The sequence below is a fragment of the Neofelis nebulosa genome, chromosome 7 (genome assembly GCF_028018385.1).
Source record: "Neofelis nebulosa isolate mNeoNeb1 chromosome 7, mNeoNeb1.pri, whole genome shotgun sequence".
NCBI classification, from domain to species: Eukaryota; Metazoa; Chordata; class Mammalia; order Carnivora; family Felidae; genus Neofelis; species Neofelis nebulosa.
This window is the reverse complement of record NC_080788.1, coordinates 51,048,777-51,075,216: the sequence shown is the minus strand read 5'-3', so window position 1 is coordinate 51,075,216 and position 26,440 is coordinate 51,048,777. Positions and strand designations below refer to the sequence as shown.

The 26,440-nt window shown below is 37.5% G+C and overlaps 1 protein-coding gene across 6 annotated transcripts in view; it reads left to right on the top strand.

The window, feature by feature from the left end:
- UNC13C (unc-13 homolog C) overlaps positions 1-26,440 on the top strand; it is a 614,642-nt gene that overhangs the window by 26,760 nt on the left and 561,442 nt on the right. For all 6 annotated transcript variants that reach the window (XM_058737680.1, XM_058737682.1, XM_058737681.1 and 3 more), the window contains exon 6: positions 9,296-12,544. In XM_058737680.1, the coding sequence (XP_058593663.1) occupies positions 9,553-12,544 (2,992 nt within the window). In that variant the 5' untranslated portion in view covers positions 9,296-9,552. The remainder of the gene's footprint in view (positions 1-9,295; positions 12,545-26,440) is intronic.

Here is a 26,440-nt window from a genome sequence, read left to right as displayed (position 1 = left end):
AGGTACCTTCATATATTCCATTAAGAAGAACATGAGGGATTATATTACCTCACAATATGTGCTATAATATATGTAATACAGTATACTAAGATTGCGCATATACTTCAGAGAATGTATCCATTATGTCCAAATGAGCTTATGACACAGATGGAGGAACACATTAGTTCTTTCCTGGGCCATCAGGGAGACCTCTGCAGGGAGATGTTGCTTGACCTGAATGTAGAATCCAACTACCTAAGTAAGAAATTCAAGACACTCCAGCTGACTTAATGAGTTTTGGTTTAAATAGCATTTTGTTGAGGGTAACAGAGGGGTGATGAGGAACAAAATGGAGATTAAAGAACCAAACAGTGCATCCCACGAAGAAATAAGATAGATGTGTTATTATCAAATTATCTCAAACATCTTGCAAACATTACAAAGAAATCAGTCATATCATTTGTGGTCCATACGTGAAGAACACAAAGAATTTCTGTGGTCCCAATCCCAGTTTCAGAAATGTTAAATTGTGAAAATGTATGTCTTAGAATTAATAAAATACAGTAAAACCACTGTGCATTTCTTAGCTATCCCTTTAGAATATTTAACATTTTAAAGACTTAACTTTTAACTAGGTAGGACACTACAAATTATTATCTTCTTTGTAAACCTTTAGAGCTAGTATGACTCTTACTCTACCTTGAAAAAAATATTGGCCAATTTTCATTAGTTGAAGTTAACAGAGAAGAGAGGTTATGTTACAGTGGAGCTTTCTTGACTGCCCTACAGTTGGGCAAGGATTGGGAGGGGAGAAAAGGTCTCCTCAGATGGAAATCTTATTTTTACTTAATGAAAAAATTTATTTATTTTGAGAGAGAGCACGTGTGCAAGCAGGGGAGGGGCAGAGAGAGAGAATTCCAAGCAGGCTCCACGCTATCAGAGTGGAGTCCAGTGCTGGGCTCTAACTCATTATCTGTGAGATCATGACCTGAGCTGAAACCAAGAGTCAGATGTTTAACTGAACCACCCAGTTGCCCCTATTTTTACTTATTAATGACAATAATATTTTGAGCACTTCTGATATTACAAGAACTACTGTAATTTTTATTTAGTCATTACGCACCATGAGGAAGTTGGTACCATTATCTCACTTACCAGATGAGGAAGCTGAGGAACAGAGAGGTTAAACTCTGTTGATGGTGTTCAGCTTGTATGTAGCAGAGCTATGGTTCAGAGCAGACTGGCTTAAGCCTCCACCATGTGCTCCCCTCCTAAATTAATGAATGGTGTACACTGGAATTCAACTGGGCACCAAGTAGAATATACCTCTTCCTCAGCAAGGATGGAGGTGCTCTGATAGAACTGATGGCATTTTGCTTTGAACAATGTGAAGTAGTATGGTTTCAAATCATGCAGAAATTGTTAAATTTCTAGCCCTCTCACTTGAGTAGTGTTGAGTAAATTAGGATCTCTGAAACTTGGTGTTCTTATTTTTAAAAAGAGAGTAATATTTTACCTTGTGAGGTTCTTTGGAGCACAAAGTAATTATTTTAACATACTGAAGACGAAGTAGACATTGCGCATTTGGATAGAAACAACCAAAAAGTGTTGAGGAAGCACGTGTGTGTGTGTGTGTGTGCGCGTGCGTGTGTGTGTGTGTGTGTGAGGTGATTTGTCTTACAGGAGTCGGGGACCCTGCCTAGGCATTGGACAACACTAGGCTGATAATGTGTCCATCTAACCTGGTGGGACACAGATGTGAAAAACATGAGAAGTAGTAATGGCTTTTTTTCCAGAATGGGTATTCTTCCTCAATGGCCTTACTTTACACAGCTTAAATCTCTAATAGAATTCCAACATGTCGAAATTGCTCACAAGATTTCCTTTTAGAAATCTCTTTTAACATCAAAGGATTTCTAGTTCCAGAAAATTACAGACTTGACTATAGAGAATCAAGGTAAAAGTCAAATTATTTAGGAGTCAGATTATCATATCAGAGAACATTGGGCACAGTAGGAAGTTGCCAGCCCCTTGGATGAGATTCCTTTAGAGGAAGGCAAAACAGCACAGGGAGAAAAATAAAACACTGAAGTTGAGGCAGGAGACCTGCGTTTTTGTTCCATCTCTGCTGTGTGAACTTAGGTTAGTATTTTGACCTTTCTGGGTTTTCATTTCATGCTGTGCCTAATTTGAGGATTAGCACTTCTCAAACTGTATTCCCCAAGCCCTAGGATCCTGTAGAGAGGCTATATGGGCTGTAGCTGATGTGGAAGCAGCAGGTAACATGGGACTCCAGTCCTATTCCCTTAATTCAACCCAAGGAGCTCTGCTTTACTAATTGTATCATTGGGTTTCCACATCTGATTTTGTCTGGGAGAGGGGAAGGATGGATTTTTTGAAGCGAAAACAAAAAACGCACTTATCTCTGGGATGATAGCATTCCAAGTTGCACATCTGTAAGCCAGGACACTTATGCTTTACTATCCATGCATGTAAGTGGGCAGAAGTTGCAAAGACTAAGATAAACATAGTTTTTATCCTCAAGTGATGTGCAGCATAGCTAGGAAGAGGGCAAGGCCATGCACGAGAGAGTAAGAGGGCAAAGCTTATTGCAAGGTTCTCAGTCTCTCATCTCTGACCTACCCTTCTACTTCCCTCCTTTGGTAGAAGACTCATTCCATCCCCAAGCTTCTTTTTTGTCTCCCTCTTTGTGATATCCCTCATATGCTTTGTTTCTTAATTTTTAATGTTTGTTTATTTTTGAGAGGAGGGAGGGGCAGAGGGAGAGGGAGACACAGAATCTGAAGCAGGCTCCAGGCTCTGAGCTGTCAGCACAAGAGCCTGATGTGGGGCTCAAACTCAAGAACTGATATCATGGCCTGAGTTGAGGTTGGATGTGAACTGACTGAGCCACCCAGGCACCCCAATCTCCCTCCTATTCTTGAGGAATATTCTAATAAGCCATTTATACCAAGATACAGAATGGCTGATAAGCCTCAAAACGTAGAGTCCAAAACGAAGTCGGATGCTCAACTGACTGAGCCACCCAGGTGCCCCAAGAACCAAAATTTTAAGTAAAGGGAATAAAACTCTAATATAAGAAACTAGAGTAGATTCTTCTTGACGGGGCAGTTCTTCAAGCATAATACATAGGTAATTGCCTTTTTCTCTAACTTTGGTTCTGATCAGCTTTACAGTATAGTGGTGTTTATGACTAAGGACTGAAGCCAGTCAGTTTGGTTTGCAATCTATCTACATAACTTGCTAGCTGTGTGGCTTTGGGCTAGCTACTCAAGTTCCCAGTTTCTCAGTTTCTTCATCTGTAAAATGGGGGTTAATAACACTATCTCTTGCAGAGCTTACAATCAAACATTAATGTAGTAATATATACAAAGCCCTCAGGATGGAGTATGACCTAAAATAAGCATTAAAAATGGAAAACGTGTAAGAGAGCTATGTGATAAATAGTTTAGAAGAATAAATAAAGACTGAATATCATGATTCAGGTTATAAAAATTATATGAAAATAAAGAAGATGACCAAATAAAGAAAATTTTGTGGAAAAGATGAGTTTTGATCTATCCTTTAAATGATTGAGATCAGTAAAACTGGAGGACGTTCTAGGCAAGGTGAAGAACATGAATAAAAGAAACAATGAAAGAATACTTTAGTGCATCCAAGGAACCATAAAGTGGCCTAGTGTAGAGTTGGTATAGTCTGTAGTTGGAGACAAAGAAGAAAAAAAATAGCATTTAAGGAAGTTTAGATGGAAATCAGCATGTGGCATGGTTTAGAATGGTGTGAAATATTACTGTAGTTGGTCAGTAAGCTATTGCTGTATTAATTGTCTAAAGTAAGAAGAATGTATGTCACTATAGTGAAGGAAGCAAGTTTTTGAGTCCAGAGGCCCAAGCACCTACCTTAGCAACTCTGAGATTTACCACCTTCAAACATAAACCGCAGATAATAACTTTATTAGGTTACCATGCAAATCATATGAGTTGATATACACAGAAGTACTTTGTAGGTTCCAAAGTTCTTAAAGAAGTATTCATACTAGATGTCATCATTTACTCAGAAAATAGCAATGGGAGTAAGTAAAAAATATAAATGGGCTATAGTTGGGTGAAGAAATCACATATCTAATTATCAAAAATAAAGAAGACACAGGGGAGTCTGGGTGGCTCAGTCGGTTGGGTGTCTGACTTCGGCCCAGGTCATGATCTCAGGGTTTGTTGGTTCTAGCCCCGTGTCAGGCTTTGTGGTGACAGCTCAGAGCCTGGAGACTACTTGGAATTCTATGTCTCCCTCTGTCTCTGCCCCTTCCTACTCAAACTCTGTCTCTCAAAAATAAACAAACATTGAAAGAAAAATTTAAAGAAGACACAATTCATTTGACTTTCATTCTTGGGAAAATAGGTCTTTCTGTTTATTTTCTAAAGATAATTTATTAGCTTAGGGTAAACCTCTTAATCACTTTATGGTTTTAACATTTTTATTGAAAAAAAATTTGATACATAAATACCCAGTTCACCTACTTTCATGTGTTTGGTAAGAAACAAAATTGTTTATTGATCTGAAAATGCTTTAACTTAATTCTGGTAAGGATTTAGCAATACATTACTGTTTAAAGGTTCATTAGCTCTTTTAGCCCAGTAGGGTACCTAGCTTTATAGTCATAGTAAATAGCTCTCTAACAAAATGAATTTAACATACCTGCAAAAATATTTTACTTTATATTCTACCCTAGTATTACTTTCAGAGCTTATATACTTGGAATCCAAATCTGGGGTTGGAGTCAGGTTGTGTTTCTTGTTAATTGCATGGCCTAAGTCAAATTTCCTAAAAAAACTTCAAACTTTAGCTTTCTTACCTGGAAAATAATAATACATATTTCACACAATTATGGAAATGAAATGAGGTAAATTTTAGAAAATTATACACATGTGGTGCTTGACACATAGTAAGTAACAATTAAATATTCTTATTATTTTTCCATAACAACCTACTCTGGTATTTCAATGTCTCTCAAAGATCTCCTCAAAACCTTTAATCTTAACCCTAGAATTTATTACCAAAATTAATATGTGGCTGTGTTACTGAAGTTAACACAATTGGAGGGTAAGTATAAGATTTTGAATTCAAGTAGTTGAGAAACATATGATATCTTGGTCTCTCCCCATCTCCTTGACCCCCTTCTCCCTTCCTCATAAATGGAACTTCTCAACCTAAGTTTCAAAACTTGTCACATTCTGTCAGCATTTTGTCCATCCAGACTCCTCTCCCTCTTTTCCTTATCTTTCTTCAGGGTGGATCTTTCTCCCTCTTTGGACAGGGCATGAGTGTTTGTGATAAATGACCTCTGCTCACACTGCTTGTCTTTCTCTGGATTAAGTCCAGCTCAGCCATCTTAGCCTTCTTGGATCTCTATTATTCATCTATTAACTCATGGACTTATTATTTGTCTATTCATTCATTTATATACTTACTCATATGTCCAACAAACATTATGAGTCTACTACATATCAGGCAAAATGGATATTTAAAGTTAAATAAAACACAACTTCACATCTCCAAGAGTTCACAGTTCTGGGAGAGATGCAGTTAACACATTTTACATAAATAATTGCTGTAAGAGTTACCATAACAAAGGTACATTCAAGGCCCTTGGGAGCACACCAGAGGAGCCACTGACTCCGAGGAGGTCAAACAGGGTGATGTTGATCCTTGCTGGGTCTGGGATATGTAGATTTTTTAGAGATGTTCATGAGAGAGACATGCGGAGGTGAAGTAAAGAAGAAAGGATGGGAGGCAGAATGAACAGCATAGACAAAGCACACTGGTGAGTTAATGGTATGGTAATCAAGGAACTGTTACTACCTCATCATGAATGGGGCAAATGTGCTTGTGGTAGTGACAGGAAATACACCAGTTAAAACTGTCAGCATTTTAGGTAGGAGGATTTATAGATTAATCTTAGGAAAATTGGAGAGAAGGGCCAAGTTCGAGTCAGGAAGACCATATAGAATACAATGGTAATAGTTCAGATGAGAAATTGTGGAGTTCAGAACTAAGGTATTACTCAAAGGATGAGATGATATATTCCATCAGTGTGGACATGGGATGAACCATAGGGGAGCTGGAATGACTCCTGAGTATATGTCTCAAGGAAGTAGTAATTATGATAATAATTGAGATTAATAATTCATGAAAACAACTAGGTTAGATGGAGTTTAATTTTGGGCAACCAGGTGAAGATATTTAAGTGGCTAAAATGAAGGCCAATTCTTTTTCTTTAAAATGAGTTTTAGGGGCGCTTGGGTGGCTCATTCGGTTAAGCGTCCGACTTCAGTTCAGGTCACGATCTCGCGGTCGGTAGGTTCGAGCCCCATGTCGGACTCTGGGCTGATGGCTCAGAGCCTGGAGCCTGCTTCTGATTCTGTGTCTCCCTCTCTCTTTGCCGCTCCCCCGTTCATGCTCTCTCTCTGTCTTAAAAATAAACGTTAAAAAAAAAAAATGAGTTTTAAATAAGTTCACACCTGTGAAGCCATCATCACAATCTATGCCATAAACATACTCATCAGTTTTATCCACTTTTTTTAAAAGTGTATTTTGTGATATGAACACTTAATGCAGATCTACCTGTTGAGCAAAAATTGTAAGTATACAATACAGTATTAATTATTGGCACTATGCTGTATAGCTGATATCTAGGATTTATTCATCTTTTGTAACTGGAACTTTGTACCCTTAAGCCAGTTCTTTTTTTTTTTTTTTTAATTTTTTTAATGTTTATTTTTGAGAGACACAGATCAGGAGCGGGGGAGGGGCAGAGAGAGAGAGGGAGACACAGACTCTAAAGCAGGTCCAGTCTCTGAGCTGTCAGCACAGAGCTTGCCACAGGGCTCAAACTCACGAACCACGAGGTATGACTTGAGCAGCAGTCAGATGCTTAACTGACTTAGCCATCCAGGTGCCCCTAGGCCAGTTCTTCAGTAAGCATTTATTGAGTGCTTATCATGTGTGCTGAATACAGGATGTTTACAATAGGACAAGTTACAATTTTTACCCTTAAGGAAGATCTACTGAATGGAGAAAGAAATAAGACTGTAATACAGAAGAGTTCTAATTGCCTATGAACTGGGTTGTGGGTGTGTGGCAGAGAGAGTGAAACGCTCAGTTTGGGACACTGGCGAGGACTTCACAGGACAAATGATTCTGGACTTTAAATATAATTTTTACAGACAGGGTGGGCAAGATACTAGTGGTATGTTAGGTAGAGAATAGAAAAGTTACTAAGGTGTGAAAAATCATAGAGCCCTTAGTGAATACTAAGTCACTCTATGTGGTCGGAATATAGAGCAAGTAGGTATGTAGGTACAACAGTGGACGCATGCCCTTGGGTTCATGTTTTTTGAGGCATGGCTTCAATTCAAGTTGAATTTTCCTGATTAAAAATTTTCCAACAATTATTGCCTAGAACAATAGTTCTGAACAAATAATGCAGGTCAGGAAATGTATAATGATTTCATGAAATGTCAGAAGCATTAACAAAATTGTTGCTCTCATTTAAACAAAGAGTAAGCACTTTTTTGAGGTATGATAGACTCAGGATCATGAGTTGAATGCTGATTAGAGTAGTTTATTCTATGAAAGTTAGTTTTAAAATAATTTACCTACCCTACTGCCAATTGCCAAAGTCTTCTTTCCGCAAGAAAAGTTTGTCAAGGGGTACAAAAAGTATTTTCTTTTTAAATTTTAATTTAGTAGTCAATTTCTTGACACTTACAGAAGTGGAAAGCAGGTCCTGACTTATAATTATGAGTGAATACCAAACTGGTTCAGACAAGAGGAATTAGACTCTTAATAGTTTATGAGACCCAGAAGACAAGGACTTCTTTAGAATGTGTCTCTCCTCCATCTTTATGCTTCCCATTCTCATTTACATTGCCTTGCTTCTTCTTGTGAAGCTTGTCTCCTGGCCAGAGCATTTTTCCCTTCAAGTCCCTGCAGAATGTCAGTGAGGTAAAAATGGCAGATTTCTAAGGAGAGGGAGCTGATAGCCAGCCAGCTCCTAGAACAATATGCAGTTGGTGATGTATTCTTTAAAGAATTACATAGATTATTTATCCACTCAAATATGTAGTTCAATGTTAGATCTACCTGTTGAGCAAAAATTGTAAGTATACAATACAGTATTAATTATTGGCACTATGCTGTATAGCTGATATCTAGGATTTATTCATCTTTCGTAACTGGAACTTTGTACCCTTAAGCCAGTTCTTTTTTTTTTTTTTTTTAATTTGGCTGTTACTGGTATTTTTGTGGTTTCTTTCAGCTGTAAAACAGTTCAGCTCAATTCCACAAAATTTTGTTTAGAACCTACAGCATACAAGGTGTGGTACTATTGAACCAGGAAAATTAATGTAAACTTTTTCTCTCTTTTTCTCTTCTTTTACTTCATGTAATTCACAAAATTAACCATCGTAAATATTAGTTACTGGTGTGGTCATTTGCATTATAAAATATCAACTCATTGGACGAGTTCTACCTAACCAATTTTTGATTATCAGTAGGTAACTTTTATTTGTGACACAATTTCCTTTTGTAATTTGGTACTCTATCTGCCCTGGAGATGGGTTCCCTGCCATTTGCCACAAGGCTGTACCAGTTGATTGGGATGGCTCAACTCTTTCAAGTCATGTTCTCTCAAAACTTGGATATATTAAATCCAAGCATGTTTTCAAATATGTTTTCTCTTGGTATTTATTTCATTATATGAAATATTTCTCACTTGGATGACTTTATTATTTAAGAAATTCCCACTCAATATCTAGAAAAGTAAAATATTATTTGAACAAGAGAAGGGCTTACATATATGAATAATATGAATTTGATGACTTTTAAATGTCTAGATTGGAGGAAAATTTAAATTTAAATGCTTAGGTTTGTGTAAATGGAATTTTAGAAAAGGAAACAAAGTGGAAAAGATAATATGTCATTAATATAGCTTTTTAAATTGGCCTATAATCTTACACAGCCTTTTCTAAATAGCTATTATTACCTTTTATTACTGTGTAAGTTGTGTCCCCTAATTAATGATTTAAAAAGAAAAATATAACTTTAATGTAGTTATTGGTACCAATTTGCTTTATAGTTATTTTAAAAATAACTCTGTACTGAAATTCACATACTCCTCTGCTTCCCTCAGCAATATTTCATACACTGTGTATCTTGACTACTTCAGAAATATGTTAGAAATGGGATTAATCTAGAATTGAATTCTGATAATCATTTCAACATTTCTTTCTTTTAGACACTATATGAAGATATGTGGAAATGAGAGAGATTCCTGAAACCCCTTCTCCGGGAGAGAATGTCTTTCATAAATGGAGCTTTGCTTATGGTTGTCACAGGACATTGACACTGCAGCAGAACCATGGCTGCCATTCTTGGTAGTTTCAGTAATCCACAGAACATCTGAACAGAGATGCTTGCCTTGGATTTACAGATTTTCATCCTGATACTTTGTTTACTACTTTGGGGCAGGAAAACTTGCACTAATTGCTCTCCATGGTGGTTAATCTTTTCAAGAGCCTGATTTTACCTTACATACATAAGCTTTGCAAAGGAATGTTTACAAAGAAACTGGGAAATACAACCAAAAAAAAAGAGAATCGTCAGCACAAAAAGGATCAAGACTTTCTTACTGCTGGCCAGACCAAAACCCCTAAATTTTCTAATACCTTAAAAAGCACTGTAAAGAAGATTGCGAAGTGTTCATCTACTCGCAACTTATCCACTGAAGAAGACGAGACTAATAAAGAATTTTCCCTCTCACCAACATTCAGCTACCGAGTAGCTATCGCCAATGGCCTACAAAAGAATATTAATGTAACTAACAGTGATAATGAGGATCTGCTTCAAGAGTTATCTTCAATTGAGAGTTCCTATTCAGAATCACTCAACGAACTAAGGAGTAGTACAGAAAACCAGGCACAGTCAACACACACAATGCCAGTTAGACGCAATAGAAAGAGTTCAAGCAGCCTGGCCCCCTCTGAGGGCAGTTCTGATGGAGAACGCACTTTACATAGCTTAAAGCTAGGAGCTTTACGCAAACTGAGAAAATGGAAAAAGAGTCAGGAATGTGTTTCATCAGATTCAGAGTTGAGCACAATGAAGAAAACCTGGGGAATAAGAAGTAAATCTTTGGACAGAACTGCACGGAACCCAAAGACAAATGCCTTCGAGCCAGGATTCAGTTCCTCTGGCTGCATTAGCCAAACACATGATGTCATGGAAATGATCTTTAAGGAACTTCAGGGGATAAGTCAGATCGAAACGGAACTCTCTGAACTACGAGGGCATGTCAATGCTCTCAAGCATTCCATAGATGAGATCTCCAGCAGTGTGGAGGTTGTGCAAAGTGAAATTGAGCAGCTACGTACAGGCTTTGTCCAATCTCGGAGGGAAACCAGAGACATTCATGATTATATTAAACATTTAGGTCATATGGGTAGCAAGGCAAGCCTGAGGTTTCTAAATGTGCCTGAAGAAAGATTTGAATACATTGAAAGTGTGGTATATCAAATTCTAGTAGATAGAATGGGCTTTTCAGATGTACCAAATGCAATTAAAATTGAATTTGCTCAAAGGATAGGACACCAGAGGGACTGCCCAAATGCAAAGCCTCGACCCATACTCGTGTACTTTGAAACCCCTCAGCAAAGAGATTCTGTATTAAAAAAATCATACAAACTCAAAGGAACAGGCATTGGAATCTCAACAGATATTCTTACTCATGACATAAGAGAAAGAAAAGAAAGAGGGATACCATCCTCCCAGACATATGAAAGCATGGATATAAAGCTGTCTACTCCAGAGCCCAAAAGCAAGAAGAATAATTGGCAGTCACCTGATGACAGTGATGGAGAGCTGGAATCTGACCTCAATAGAAATAGTTATGCTGTGCTTTCCAAGTCAGAGTTTCCAACAAAAGGAAGTACTTCCAAGTCAAGTTCAAAATCACACAATTCAAGAGCCAAGAATAAAACTGCTAGTGGCAGCAGAATTTCAAGTAAGTCTGATTATGATAAAATTTCCTCACAATTGCCAGAATCAGATAATTTGGAAAAACAAACTACAACCCATTATGCAGATGCTACACCCCTCTGGCATTCACAGAGTGATTTTTTCACTGCTAAACTTAGTCGTTCTGAATCAGATTTTTCCAAGTTGTGTCAATCTTACTCAGAGGATTTTTCAGAAAATCAGTTTTTCACTAGAACTAATGGAAGCTCCCTCCTGTCATCTTCAGACCGAGAACTTTGGCAGAGGAAGCAGGAGGGCACAGCCACCTTGTATGACAGTCCTCAGAATCAACATTTGAAAGGGGCACTTCAGGGTGTCCAAGGGCAGAGTGAAATTGAGAACACAGAAACTGTGGATAGTGGAATGAGTAATGGTATGGTATGTGCATCTGGGGACCGAAGTCATTACAGTGATTCTCAGCTCTCTTTACATGAGGATCTTTCTCCATGGAAGGAATGGAATCAAGTAGAGCAAGGCACTGATTTAGGTTTAGATTCATCCACCCAGGAAGCTTTTGACTATGACACAAACAGTCTATCTGATCAACAACTAGATGTTTACAATAAAGACCTAGAAGACTTGGGAAAGGGCCAGCGTGACTTTCAGGATGACTCTGAGAGCTATGATTTAACCCAAGATGACAATTCATCTCCATGCCCTGGGTTGGATAATGAACCACAAGGCCAATGGGTTGGCCAATATGATTCTTACCAGGAAGCAAATTCTAATGATCTGTACCAAAATCAAAACCAATTGTCCATGATGTATCGAAGTCAAAGTGAATTGCAAAGCGATGATTCAGAGGATGCCCCACCCAAATCTTGGCATAGTCGATTAAGTATTGACCTTTCTGATAAGGCTTTCAGTTTCCCAAAATTTGGATCTACATTACAGAGAGCTAAATCAGCATTGGAAGTGGTATGGAACAAAAGCACACAGAGTCTCAGTGGGTATGAAGATAGTGGCTCTTCCTTAATGGGGAGATTTCGGACATTATCCCAATCAACTGCAAATGAGTCAAGTACCACCCTTGATTCTGATGTCTACACAGAGCCTTTTTACTACAAAGCAGAGGATGAGGAGGACTATAGTGAACCAGTCGCTGATAATGAGACAGATTATGTTGAAGTGATGGAACAAGTCCTTGCAAAGCTAGAAAACAGGACTAGTATGACTGAAACAGATGAACAAATGCAGGTATACGATCATCCTTCATATGAAACACCTTATGAAACCCCACAAGATGAGGGTTATGACGTGCAGGCAGATGATATGGTTAGTGAAGGAGGATTGGAGCCATTAAATGAAACATCAGCTGAAATGGAAATAAAAGAAGATGAAAACCAAAACATCCCTGAACAGCCCATGGAAATCATAAAGCCAAAGAGAATTCGTCCTTCTTTCAAAGAAGCAGCTTTAAAAGCCTATAAGAAACAAATGGCAGAATTAGAAGAGAAGATCCTGGCTGGAGGTACTCATGTTTACATGCTACATTTTGAGCTAGTTGTATTTTAACGTTGGGTGGTGCTTCTTTAGAGTATGTTCTGTATTTACTCTTGGGAGAAAGAATGTATTTGCAAGAAATTTGCATGTTTATTCTGAGAAGGGTATTATTTTACTCTGCTCCTCCCACAAGTTGGGCTTGATGATTTAAAATCAGGGTGTTTTCAAATAGGTCATACTAAAATGAGCCCAGATTTCTCTGCTAGGGTTAGGAACAAACCCCATTTCATATTAACTAACTTTGTGGCATCAGTCATCAAAAGGAAAAAAAAGGGGGGGGCAAGTGAAATCGAACAGCAACCCGGAATTACTTTTTGGTTCTATTAGGTTTACAAGGATGAGGAGAATGCTATAATTTTAAAGAATTAGGAACCATAGACTCCAGTTTTACCCCTCCCATCAAATCTATACTTTGAAGCCTGCCATAAGGGGGAGGTGGATATGCACAGCCAACCCTAGCCAGTCCCATGGAGGACCATTGCCTCCATCACTGCTTACTGATGAAGCTGAGGGAGTACAGTATAGCCAAAACCCTAGGCCATGACTGAATGGTCACAAAGCACTCTTTGAAGAGGAGTCAGTAATGAGTCAAGTTCTCTCCTAAAGAGAAGTCTCTTCCCCCCTTATGATACTGAAAAGAGTTATTCTTATAAAATTCTTACTTAAGAATTTTACTTGATTTTTCCGAGGGAACAATTTTGGTTCATCCACTTTTGAAAACTAGCCACTTGTAAATAGGTGTTTTTGACTTTTTATTTTCTACCAAACTTCACCTGCACTTACCCCAATCTCTTACCATTTATGTTATTTTCATGCTTATCACTTTTATCTTCAGGGTAGTTTGATATTATCTCAGTTGTAATGAATTTTATATTGTTAAAGTTGTCCTTATTTATGGAATTGTAGTCTTTAATGTATTTACATAACATTTCTTAAAGGTATATATTAAGATGATCAATTGTCCTTGCCATTATGAAATAATATAACAATTTCCTCAGCCAGTAGCTGATGACAGCATCTTTGTCTTGAACAAATTTGTTGTTAGACATTCCTTAAAACTGGTGATTTTCTTGTTGATGGGGTAGGTTATTGAATAGTCAGATACCTTTATTGTTAAACTGTTTCAGGCCTTAAGGCAATCGAAATAACAATTAGGATTATGTAATTTATTTAAAGAACAACATGAGTTAAAGGGATCTTGGGTGCACTGGCTGTGACTTTGTTGTTTTCAGGAGGCAGTTCTCAACTATATTTAAAGCCAACGTGAATGTGCAGAGTAGTCAAAATTTTATGCAAATAATAATCCATTCTGGAATAATAACTATCTTATTTAAGAGTGATGTTTAATATTTAGATATCCTTATTACTGAAACTCAGTTAATAGTTTCTTGGGATAAAGGCCAACATGTGGATTCAGGTAGGTCTACTTAAGGGCATCTTAAGACTAACCAGTGTGCTTGATTATGTGTCTATTGTGATTTAATGGATGTTTTAATGCCAGGTGGTTAAAGTATCTGAAATGTTAGGCAATATTATAAAAAATCCAAAACTATAAATTTCAAAAAGTTGATCTTCATTAACTTTTAAAAATTCCAAATTAGCTTATGTTTTCACTCATGTGGATCTTCAGAAAATTAACAGAAGACCATGGGGGAGGGGGAGGGGAAGGGGAAAAAAAAGTTACAGACAGGGAGGGAGACAAACCATAAGAGGCTCTTGGATACTGAGAACAAACTGAGGGTTGATGGGGGGTGGGGGAGAGGGGAAAGTGGGTGATGGGCATTGAGGAGGGCACTTGTTAGGATGAACACTGGGTGTTGTATAGAAACCAATTTGACCATAAATTATATTAAAAACAAAAAATTCCAAAGTAGCAAAATCTACAAAGTAGATTGTTAGGAGTATTGACCCTTCGAGTAGTTAACAACCTTAATAGTCCAGTGGCACTTTTCCTTAGAGAACAGAAATACACTTAGTTAACTGCACATCACCAATTTAAGAATCTGAAAATAGGTAAAACAATGTTGTGCCATATACCTGATATCTTGGGCCTCGCTATAGAGCGCCTAGACCCCTTTGCCATCTTGGAGCTTGGAGTGTTATCCTTGAGCTAGCTTTGAATGGAATCTGTTGGGTATCATTTATCCTGAAGGAAATCAGACACACATCTTTAAGATACTCTCTGGTTGCTTGAAAGGCACCAGATTGACTACCCAGGAGGCTGCAGTAGCCTAGATTTTAAAGGCCATCTTTTCTTCCTTTGGCAGCAGTCAGGCAGTTGTCTCCCTCCTGTGCCACCAATATGCCTCAGGAGGAAGGGCAGCCAAAGAAGGGCATTTTTCAGGCCCCTTGACTGCTCAGAGCATTCCAGTGAGGTGCCAATTGTCGTGATGGATTTTGTGCCCATGGCCATCTGCTTACTGGGCTTTGGGCAGATGCCAATAGATTTTTCTCTCCATGACTACCATGGAGAGGCTCTCCATCATTAGGTAGCAGAGCTGTTTTTTTTTTTTCTTTTTCCATTACTAATCTGCCAAGATTAGACTGTAGAGTTCTTGCTATAAAACTCCATAGGATGCTGTTTCCCTGATAGAGCTTTATGGAATTAGAAGTTCATAAATTTAATTGATTTCAACTTCTGTCTTCAGGGTCCTGGTAAAGAGGAATTTTAAAGACCCCAATGTTTATATGCATGGATATTTGGTCATAGTGTTTTTGAGAACTTTCACCTTGAATAGTGTGCCAGTGAGGAAAGGATTTTGTAATGTGTATAGCCAAAAACTCGATGAGGTCATATTCTTCCCTTGTTGCTGAGCCCTGCTGAGTGGTACCTTTTGTGTAGCTGGCCTGAACCCCACGCCATGGTAGTGACTCTTGGATCCCTTACCTCCAGTCCTGCTGGAATTAACTATTGTCTCCTCTGAATTCTCAGATACCTGCCTTTTATGGCACTAGCTTCTACCTTACATACTGACAGTTTCTCATTTTCTCTTCTAAATTGTCTTCTAAAGGTGAGAGGTTTGTTGTTTTCATTCTTTCATTTGCACTGTGCCTAGACCAGTGCTTTATATGGAGTAGTCACTGAGTTAATATGTGTTGGATGAATGCTGAATCAAGGGGAACAGTATACCAAATAGAAAGCACAACAAGTTTCAAAGTCAAATCCAAAGTGTGGCCCGTAAGACTATGACTTTATGTTTTGAGAGTTTAGAAGTATGGTTTGAAATAAAAGCTTGTTATTACTACTTAAAATTTATTTAAAAGTTCTTACATTTAAAAAAATTATAAATTTGGGTATAGTTGATACATGATGTTACATTAGTTTCAGGTGTTCAACATAGTAATTGGACAAGTTTATACATTATACTGTGCTCACCCCAAGTGTAGCTACCATCTGTCACCATACAATGTTATTATGGTACCGTTGACTATATCCCCTATGTTGTACCTTTTATTCCCATAACTTATTCATTCCATAACTTGAAGCTAGTATCTCCCATTCCCGTTTACCCAATTTGTCTATTCCCCCAACTCCCTCCCTCTGGCAAGCATCAGTTTGTTGTCTGTATTTACAGGTCTGGTTCTGTTTTTTGTTTGTTCATTTATTCATTTATTTATATTTTTTAGGTTCCACTAATGAGTGGAATTGTATGGTATTTATCTTTCTTAGTCTGACTTATTTCATTTAGCATAATACCCTCTAGGTCCATCCATGTTGTCACAAATGGCAAGAACTCATTCTTTTTATGGCTGTGTAGTATTCCTGTATACTGTGTGTGAGTGTGTGTCCCCACCCACTCCCCCCACCCACACCCCACATCTTCCTTATCTATTCATCAGTTGTATTGTTTCCATAACTTGACTATTATCAATAATGCTGCAGTAAGCATAGGAGTGCATATATCTTTTTGAATTAGTAAAAGCTTATTATTGAGTACTAGTACATACCAGATACTTTCCAGGCAGTTTATTTGTTTATTTTTATTTCTTACAACACCAATAGGAATTATTCTGTTATGATTCTGTTTTACAGGTAAGGAAACTGAGATGGTGAAAACCTGCATAACTTACTCAATGTCATACAGATAGTAAGAGGAGGGTCCAGAGTTAAATAGATGGTTATTTTGATTATTTAGAGCAGCCATATGCTAACTCACTTCAGAGATTAGGTATTCATGTTTTAAGGTGGAAAAGCATGATCAAAAAGGAAGGACAACATTAGTCACAGTTTTATTACAACTAAAGGATTTTCATTAAAAAACAGTAATAATATGAAAAGCACTGAGGTTTTGATATAAAATAGTTCATTCTTAGTTTTTCTGTTACAAGTCCTTGATACATCGTATAAATCAAGGCTTGTAGAGCCCAATAAATACTGTACGACAGCAGCTTGAGGGATGATTTATTTGAAGTCTGAGTACACTTGACGTGGAATTAGAGTCTAACATCAGTTTGAAGTAAATTTTTTTAGCAGAACGAAAATCTCATTTTGTTTTGAAATGCCATTCCCAGGCTGTGTGTAGATTCTGAAAGAGACTGTGACATCTGTGATTAGCATAATTAATGATATTTTTACCATGGTGTGCATTTTGTTTTCTAATAGCTATAGAGTTTTGTGGAAATATTTTGGCTTCCAACAAAGATATGCAGTTGAATGTAAAATATTTTCCTAAGATTGAGACTTTATTACATTGGACGGGTGGTTCCCAACCTGGCTGGTTGTTAGAATCATCTGGGGAGCTTTTGTAGTACTTGTTGTTCCCAAAAAGTGTTGTACAATTATAAATTTTTAGGATTATGTCATAAACGTTTGATTTTGTGGTTCTGTATTTGGGACCATGGATATTTATCCAAAATTGTATGTATTAATGATGAATTATATGTGCACTTGTAAATAAAACTCACACACACACACACACACACACACACATAAAATCACAATAAAAGAAAATCCAGAAAATCCCAAGGTTAAAAGTAAAATTAACATCTCCTTCTATTCTTCAGAGAAAGATGATTTGTTTGACACTCTATAAACATATATATATATATATATATACCTCCTTTATTTTTAAATTTAACATAAATGATATTACATGTCATATACGCATGTTCTGCATCTTGCTGTTTTCATATATATTTGAAAGATGTTCCATATGGTTCCACCATAGTTCTACAAATGCTGGAGAATGCATAGAATATAAATTTACTTTTCTTTTTCTTTCAATCAAAAGGACATTTTTTAAATTCTGTATATTTTAACATGATGAAATAGGCATGATCAAAATAGGCAAGAATAAAAATATGACTTTGTCCCCTTTAGGTCAATCACACTTGTGAGAAGCCTAGTTATTCTTTCTATGATGATGTAACCTATACATCTCCAAGATTAAATCTCTGGAATTGACTTAAATTCTGGGATTAATGTTTAAGAAGAATAATATTTCAACTACGTTTTGGGGCTTTTCTGGCCCAAATCTATCAAGAGATACTTCTCAAACTTTAGAGTCCAGGCCAGGAGGGGTGGGATGTGCCTTTTTAATATACTCCCTAAGTGCTTCTGATGTAGGTGATCATCAGAACACATTTAAAGAGTACTGTGTAGCAAACATTTCACCTACCCATTTATTTAGAGTTGTTTTCTCTCTTCTTCTTCTTTTTTTTTAAATTAGAAGAGATAGAATCAGTCTAAGGAAATACAGGTATACTTTTCTTAACTTAAATAAAGAATTATTTCCTAGTTCTCCAGAGCAGTAGGTTATCACATTTATGGAAAGATTTTGGTAATATCTACTCATTAAAGCATAGGCAAGAAACAGATATATTCCTTGAAAGGTGTATGTAAACTGAAAATTTTAGAAAGTAGCTATTTGAAAAATTCTAGGAGATTTTGTCATAGAAAATATTCAGCGAATCACCCATCATCCTACATATCCCACATTTTATGTTTTTTTGTTTGTTTTTACATTTTACTGTTGTTGCATGTTTGAGACTTGAGGAGGAGGAGGAGGAGGAGGAGGAGGAGGAGGAGTAATAGTAGTAGTAGTAGTAGTAGTAGTAGTAGTAGTAGTAGTAGTAGTAGATCTTTCCTTAAAGTAAGTATAGCAGTACTGGTCATGGTAGAAGGCAACCCATGTATAAAATGTTCCATTAAAATGCAATGTATATAATAAACTTGTGGTTTAGTATGGTTTGATTTTTAATATTCTAGAATTACCTATAATACAAAGGGATTGTTTTGAGTTTTGAAACAGAAGATCTAGAAAGAATACCTGTGAAGAGTGAAGTGGCCAAGGTCCCCTAGGGGGAGCAGAAACAGCTGGCATCTTTACTTCTTGCTAGACATAAAGCCCAAATGCACAGATACAGATGTCCTTCTAGGATACAGGACTGGAAGTCAAAGGGAGTTCCCTTTGAGTAGGGAGACAAGTAATGGTGGTATATATGAGGAGATTAGGTCAAAGTGGAGCCAAAGGTTTCCTTTTCTTTTGGTTTTCTTTCCTTGTTCCTTTTCTTATTTGTTTAGTTTTTGGTTTTATTTTTTGTTTTTGTTGTTTAAGTGAAGCCAAGTTTTAAAATATACTCTGGTGTGAGGTAGAACTAAGAGAAAGAGTTAAGAAGTCAATACATATTTAATACTTTCCTATCAGATTTGGTTCTAGATATTTTAAGATGTTCAATTCTTGCTATAAACTTGGGATGATTTTCTATTAAAATATAATTTATATATATAATCTCTGTGATTGATTTTTGTAATCTCTGCACTTTAAAAATGAGATGTTTGAGTCTCGGAGAAGCAAAAGTGAGTCTAGGTCATACAGCTATAATAAGAGTATTGATGTAATGTGATGTCCATCTGACAAAATCCGAAGACTGATGCTATTTCTGTGACATCCTATTGCAACTGTCTTATCATGAAAGGGCATGTCTCATGTGCTTCATGGTCAGCCAGTTTTGTGTTAGCTGCTGTAGTAGTGATCTCTTTTAACAAAAAAATGAGTAATAATGATTTGGGCTAAGAGATACATCACCTTTTTAGGAAGTTGAGATAATCTGGAAGGGTGACACTTGTCACATTGAAAAAAGTTATTAGGGATAAAGAGTTGTTAATAACAGTAGTTTTTGAGGAATTAAAGCCTTCTATAGAAGGCAGGAAAGAAATTCACAAAGATATACAAAGGCCCTCTTAAAAATAAAAACGTAGAGTTCAAATTATTTATTTATAATTATTAATGGCTTCCAAACTAAAGTACTTTGTAGAAAAGCTAAAATGGAACACATTTTTCAAGAAAATATTTACTGCCAATGAAATGTGATACTTTACAGATTGTACTGGGGGTGTTGCTTCAGAGACTGCAGTACAAATTTCCAAATTCCAGAGATTCAAGAGTTTTATGTCAAATTCTCAGATAAATAGGTTTTTTTGGTTTGTTCTACTAATGTCATTCTTCATGTTCTTAATGTAAGTTCAGAACAAGATTCTATAGAAATTATGACTCACTTGAGAATTTTCTTCTTGGAATAAAGCTCTGAACTCTGACGTAAGACAGAGAAAAGTATAGCTTAATCAGTTGTTATTGATTATATTAAAATGGGAGATATTAGGACCTGGAACAGTTATACCCAATGGGGTAATTCTGGATGTGAGATAAAGCTCAGCAAGTGAAGTTAGAAAGTCCAATGTAGAAGAGAAAATCTTCCAGCTGGAGATAATATTTTGGACTATGGAAAACTATTAAACCCATCTGGGAGTCTAGCTCTGGGTGTCAACTGAGTGAATAGAGAAGAGTTGGGCACAAAGAGTATTGAGGACTGAGCTGGGCTGGAAGTTGTTTTCGCTGATAGGGCCTTGGTTACTTGGTTAGGAACTAAGGAAGGCTCTAAACATCCCAGAGTGGGAGCTCGTAAGAGAAAAGCAAATCCCAGAGGGATTGATATACTAGAAAGTTATCAGGAGGTGACCTAGTTACCTGAACTAGGGTCCAAAGTCAGGAATGAGTCTCTGAAACAGATAAAAAAGTCAAATTGTTCCACTAGCATCCAGAAACTGAGTCTCCTTAAGGGCAGAATGATTTGATGCTGAGGCGCAGGTTGCTGGGATGCCCTGACCCCAAATAGGACTATTCCTCATATTTAAGATATTAAGTTAGGTTCCCTCCATAGACTACAAGACCAGATAGAACTGAATGCAGTAATGAACTTCTTTAGTGTGTCTTATTTCAATTTATAAGTATGCTGCTGCTTGTCCTTTTTATTTTTTAAAGTGTAGTTATTTATTTTGAGACAGAGCAGGGGAGAAGGGGAAAGAGAGGATCCTAAGCAGGTGCTGTGCTGTGACTGTGCAGCCTCATGTAAAACTCAAACTCACAAACCATGAAATCATGATCCTTGCTGAAACCGAGTCAGATGCTTAACCAACTGAGCCACCCAGGCAATCCCCATCCTTCTTTTTAAAGGTAAATATGTTATGGAATCTTGTCAAGTACACCATTCATCAAACTTCGTTCATGCCAGCTCTCAGCTAGTCACCCAAATAAAAGAAATCTTCAGAGGCTAAAGTGGCTACCATTCAGCAGATTCAAACAACTGTGATAGGACTCGTTTGGCAATCCCAAAGGGTCCTAAAATTGAGAAATGCCATTTTATTTTTATTTAGAATAAATGCATGTCCCCACTCATTCCAACAATCCTCATTGCTCTCAACTTATCCCTCACTTTTACCCCAGTTCAACAATGGTAACACTTTAAAAACGATGGTACTTATTTTGACAAAAGTACACATATTAATTTTCTTAAGAACTCTATAAGGTGGGTAGCTTAATATTGTATAACATTTGTTGAGTATTTTTTTGGGTGCTAGACACTATTCTAAATATATTACACTATATTTACATAATCCTCCAAATAACCCTATTAGATGAGTACTATTATCTCTATTTTATAAATAAGAAACAGAGATAGGGTAACTTAATTAAGGGGAGAAACTACTTTAAAATGTGGCAGAACCAAGATTTAGAATTAGGTGTTTCTCTTCTAGATTCTATGTGCCTAACTACTACAGTGTAGTTGAGGACTTTGGAAATTAAATGTTGGTATTCAACTTTACACGATGGAGACCTGATAAGGCAAGATGTCGATTTACCTGACAGCACTGATTTGTCAGCAGACCTATAATTACAAACTATTCTCTCAAATCATAGGCAAGCATTCAAGCTATCATATCATTCTCCCATTTTACATAATGTTATTACAGGCAACATGATTATCCAGGTGTCATTTCTGTGTAACTTGTGATAAAAGAAATTGTTGATGGCATGTAATAGTGGCAATAAGAAATGACAGTTGAATATGATCATTTTTCTCAGAGGTAGGTTAAGGTTCCCCTTAATGCCTTTTTTGATGCTCTGTGATGTCTTGTGGAAAGCTGATGGTTTTAGTTTTCTATTTCTGTTCTTTAGTGATGACAATTAAATATATACATACTCAGGGTGCCTGGGTGGCTCAGTCGGTTGAGTGTCTGATTTCGACTCAGGTCATGATCTCGCAGTCTGTGAGTTTGAGCCCCACGTCAGGCTCTGTGCTGACAGCCTGGAGCCTGCTTCGGATTCTGTGTCTCCCTCTCTCTCTGCCCCTCCCCGCTCAGGCTCTGTCTCTGTCAAAAATAAACATTTAAAAAAATTAAAAAAAATACATACTCTCCTGGGCAACCACACACACACAGAAAATTGAATTCACTGAATGCTTGAATAGGGGTATTCTACTATTTGAAGGAAACCAATAGGAAATTCTCAAGGTTTTCAATATTCCCATTGCATTCTGAGCACGTAAAACAATTTTAATATTTTAAAAAGTTAATTATCACATATATTTAAACCTTATAAAACATCAATGAGATAGACTATAGCCAATCTCCCCAAGTCTCTGACCTCAAGGTAATTACTGGTAGTTATATAGATTGTAAAACCAACAAGTCATGGGACCATTATCAATCCAGGACTTTTGTATCCTACTCTGGTACTCTTTGCACAACAACATGTTTTAGCTACTTGAACATATTTATGCTTTTTTTACCTGGACATTAGAGCCTCTGGTCTGTAACAAACTTCTGGGGGCTGTGTTGAGGTATTGCTCTGCTGAGTTTAGTGGTTCTCAGAATTTAGAGTGCATAAAAATCACCTGAGAGTAGTTGGTTAAAAATATGTTATTTGATCCAATCTCAAGTTGGTTCCAATGTGGGATGATCCATGAGTCATATTAAGAAATGCCTAATGGCTATTAGTTAATAGATCCTAAGTGCTTTTCTCCCTTCATTCTTTCTTGAGTGATTTCATTTGATTTTTTGGCCTAAGTTCCCATCTGTGTGCTGATAGTTCTAAATCAGTGTCTTTGGGCTAATTCTCCAAGCTTAGTCCATTATATACATTTATTCTTTCCATCATTAATTGACCCACTCGTGAACTCATTCTTCAGTAAATATTGAATCATCTGCCTGGGCATTGGGATCAAGTGGTGATAAATCTTATTTGGCCTTTGTACTTGTTAAGTGGGTGAGATGAACTTAAAATTTTAAAGTTACACTATATCATTTTAACCATTTATAGCTGCTGTAGAAGTAAATACAAAGTATTAAAAGAATATTCTAGTTGGGAGGTTAGAGAAGACTTCTGATAGTAATGAAATTTGATCTGAGATCTGAAGATTAAATATACTGAACTAAGAGGAAGGAAAAAGAGCATTCGAGGAAGAGGAAAGAGCATGGACGAGGGTCTTAAGGCAGAAAATGACTTGACATATTTGAGGAACCTAAAGAAAGCCAGGTGCACCTGACCTACATCAAGCAAGGCAGAGAAGGGTGTGAAACAAATCTGGTGTAGTAATCAGAAGCCAGATTTTTCTGAGTCTTGTGGATCACTTGGGGATTTTGCTGCTGTTGTTTTTTCCTCTTAGTAATCATGGAAAGCTATGAAAGGGATTACTATAATGAGTTGTAGGACTTCTATAAAATAGGAGACCGCTCATGCCTCAGATACATCATGCCTAGCACTGAACTCTTTTCTTTGTTTCCTAATCCTGCTTCTCCTTCTGGGTTTCCTGTCTCAATAAATGACACCGCAATCCTCTTGTTTGCTTGGGTCAGAGAATCATCCTCTTTGGCAACTTCACTGTCACACTAGTGGACATTTGCATCCTTTCTGGCCATCCGGCACCTGAATTCCTTTCCTGTTGGTGTTCCTGAGTATGGGAGCCCTTGGAGGGAAGGAGTGCCCATATCTTGCTGCGGGAAGAAGCTGAAGGGCCTGGGCATTACTTCTTCCCATGCCCAGCAGCCTTGGCTTGAACACATGATTCAGAACTGGCAGATGGGAAGCTTCTGCCCAGGACTTTGAGTTTGAATCTGTCATTTCATAAGCTCTGACATTTTTACCACATAATGATCTCTCAAATACAGTCTTCTCAGTCACCATTGTCTCCACCCTTGTTCTAGAAGCTGCTTTCTCTTGTGTGGACCATGTTAGAGCTTCCGAACTAGTCTTCCTCTTTGTCCTATTACCCCTGCCCCTTCCCCTATCTGTCACGTCTCTGCATACAAATAAGCAAAACTACAAAAAAAAATTCTTTGTAGTTATTTCTAGCATGAGGTCCAAACGAGCAGTGAATCCATTGTGCTGAAGATGCTTGCTTGCTTGCTCCTCCTCATGAGGCTGTAAACTCGCAGGAAGCAGGGGCTGTGCTGTACCCTGACATCTCTCATACTGCCCACTGTGACCAGCAATGAGACAGTGGAAGATTGTGTATAGGAGCATGGGCTGTGGAGTCAGCCTACAATTGTGCAATCTTAAACAAGTTGTTTACTTTCTCTGTAATTCACTTTCCTCCCTGAAAAAATGAAGAGATCACCAGAATATGTGAGAATAAAACAAACATAAGATGGACTTTGAGCCGAACCAGTACGTAATCAGTAGGGAGCCAATCTACTTAAGAAGCACCAAGACTTCTTTTGATCTTAAATAATTTCTGAGAACCATGCACCAAAGCCAAATAGTACAAATACTTTCCTATATATTTTTTAACTGAAGTAAAATTACCATACATAATGCATTTTGGGAAGTGATCAATTAGGTGAGTATTTTTGTGGTTTGAATCCTTGAAAAACTCTGGGCACAAGCTGCTTGAGGGAGTATTAATAGCTAGTTATTGATGTTTTCCTAAAAGACAAAGAAATGCAACAGCCTCAACTCCCTGGCTTGTTAACTTCTTTGCTTTGGGGAAGTTTCGACCTAGAGAACCAAGTAAGTCCATCAACATTTATTGAATACTTAGAAGTGTGATGAGCTCAAGATGAGGGCCTTGGGAAGAGAGAAAACAGAGGATGCAAAGACATACATTCTTTCCTTGATGAGGTTACAGTCTCATTCAGGTCAATTCAGCATTATTTCCTGAGTGAACTGTTGTGAGAATCATCATGGCTTATAGCCAAATATTATTAAGTTGTTGACTTAAAAAATACTGATTAGTATGTACCTGAATGTGCAGGTCATCAGAGTTAGAAGAGTAGACACAGGAAAGATAATTTATAACTAGAGAATGAGTGACAGTTATTTTTTACTTAGTAATTATTATCTAATTCATAGTAGTTATTACTACTAATGAACTTCAGAAGATAAAAAGGAGTCCTAACATCAAAACTACTGACATTTATTCAACCCAAACTACATATCAGAAGTAAGTACTTCATGTGCATTTATTTAGCTTAAGTGTCTACACACACTTGAGAGGTACACCAGATGTTTCTGGAACTCCATGTTACACTCCTGAGCCTTCCTCTGATCTCAGATGCAGCTGTGGTGGACCACAGCATGGGAGTTCGGCCTCATCCTTCACTGATAGCTTCCAACCTTCTGTTCTTTCAGATTTCTGCCTTGAAGTCTCCCTGATGTTCAGGGATTCCTTCAGCAATCTTCAACAAGGGCCTTCAGTGGTTATTAGGTAAATGCTGCAGACTTCCATTCTTTATGAGACCACACCTCTGGAGGTACTCGCTGGGTCAAAGCCCTATTATCTGCAGCAGCAACTTCAGTAATGTACCCTTTGGTGTCTCTTCCTCCTATCCGTCATCCTCCCTGTTCCTCATTCCTGCTTCCAGATTACCTCTCAGAGAAACTTCCTACCCTCATGTCTTTGCCCCAGACTCTGCTGGGGGAATGCAAACCAAGACCTGAGGTCAAGACTAGTTATGTCTTCATTTTATCCATGGGATAACAGAGCCTTGGACCAGTAAGCTGAGTATCGCTTACCTTGCTGACTCACCTTAAGCAGAACCAGGGTTTGAATGTCTGTTCTTAAATGACTTACCCAAAATTTTGTGGACAATATGAAGGTACTTGTGAAAAGAGGCCTAACCAATCACAGTAAGAATGCTTAGGTTTGAGGGGCCTTCAAACTGATCTCAGGCAGTGAGGTGAATTGGGTTAGAACCTATTGTTAGTGATACCAGTAAGTGAGCAAAAACACTTTGGTATACATTGGAAAACACCAGGACAAAATTGTATAGAAGTTAGTAGGGCTTCTATCATCCTGTTCCTCCACTCATTCCAGTCCCTTTCCACCCCAATCTTCTGGGTTGGCAGTGCTGGGTCTTTTGATTGTTAAGTGTCCTGTGGCCACCTGCTCTTTGCTTCATCATCTCCTGCCCTTCTTAACATTCCTTTGTACAATGACTCTGATATTTATTGTTATTAATTTTTAGTTAATAAGCTACATCTCCTGGGAATGTTTGCATTTTTATGCCTTTTCTGTTACACAGTGGCAGGTTTTTCTGCTGACGAAGGCATTTTAGGCAGTTGCAAACAGGTGGGGTATAGTTTTT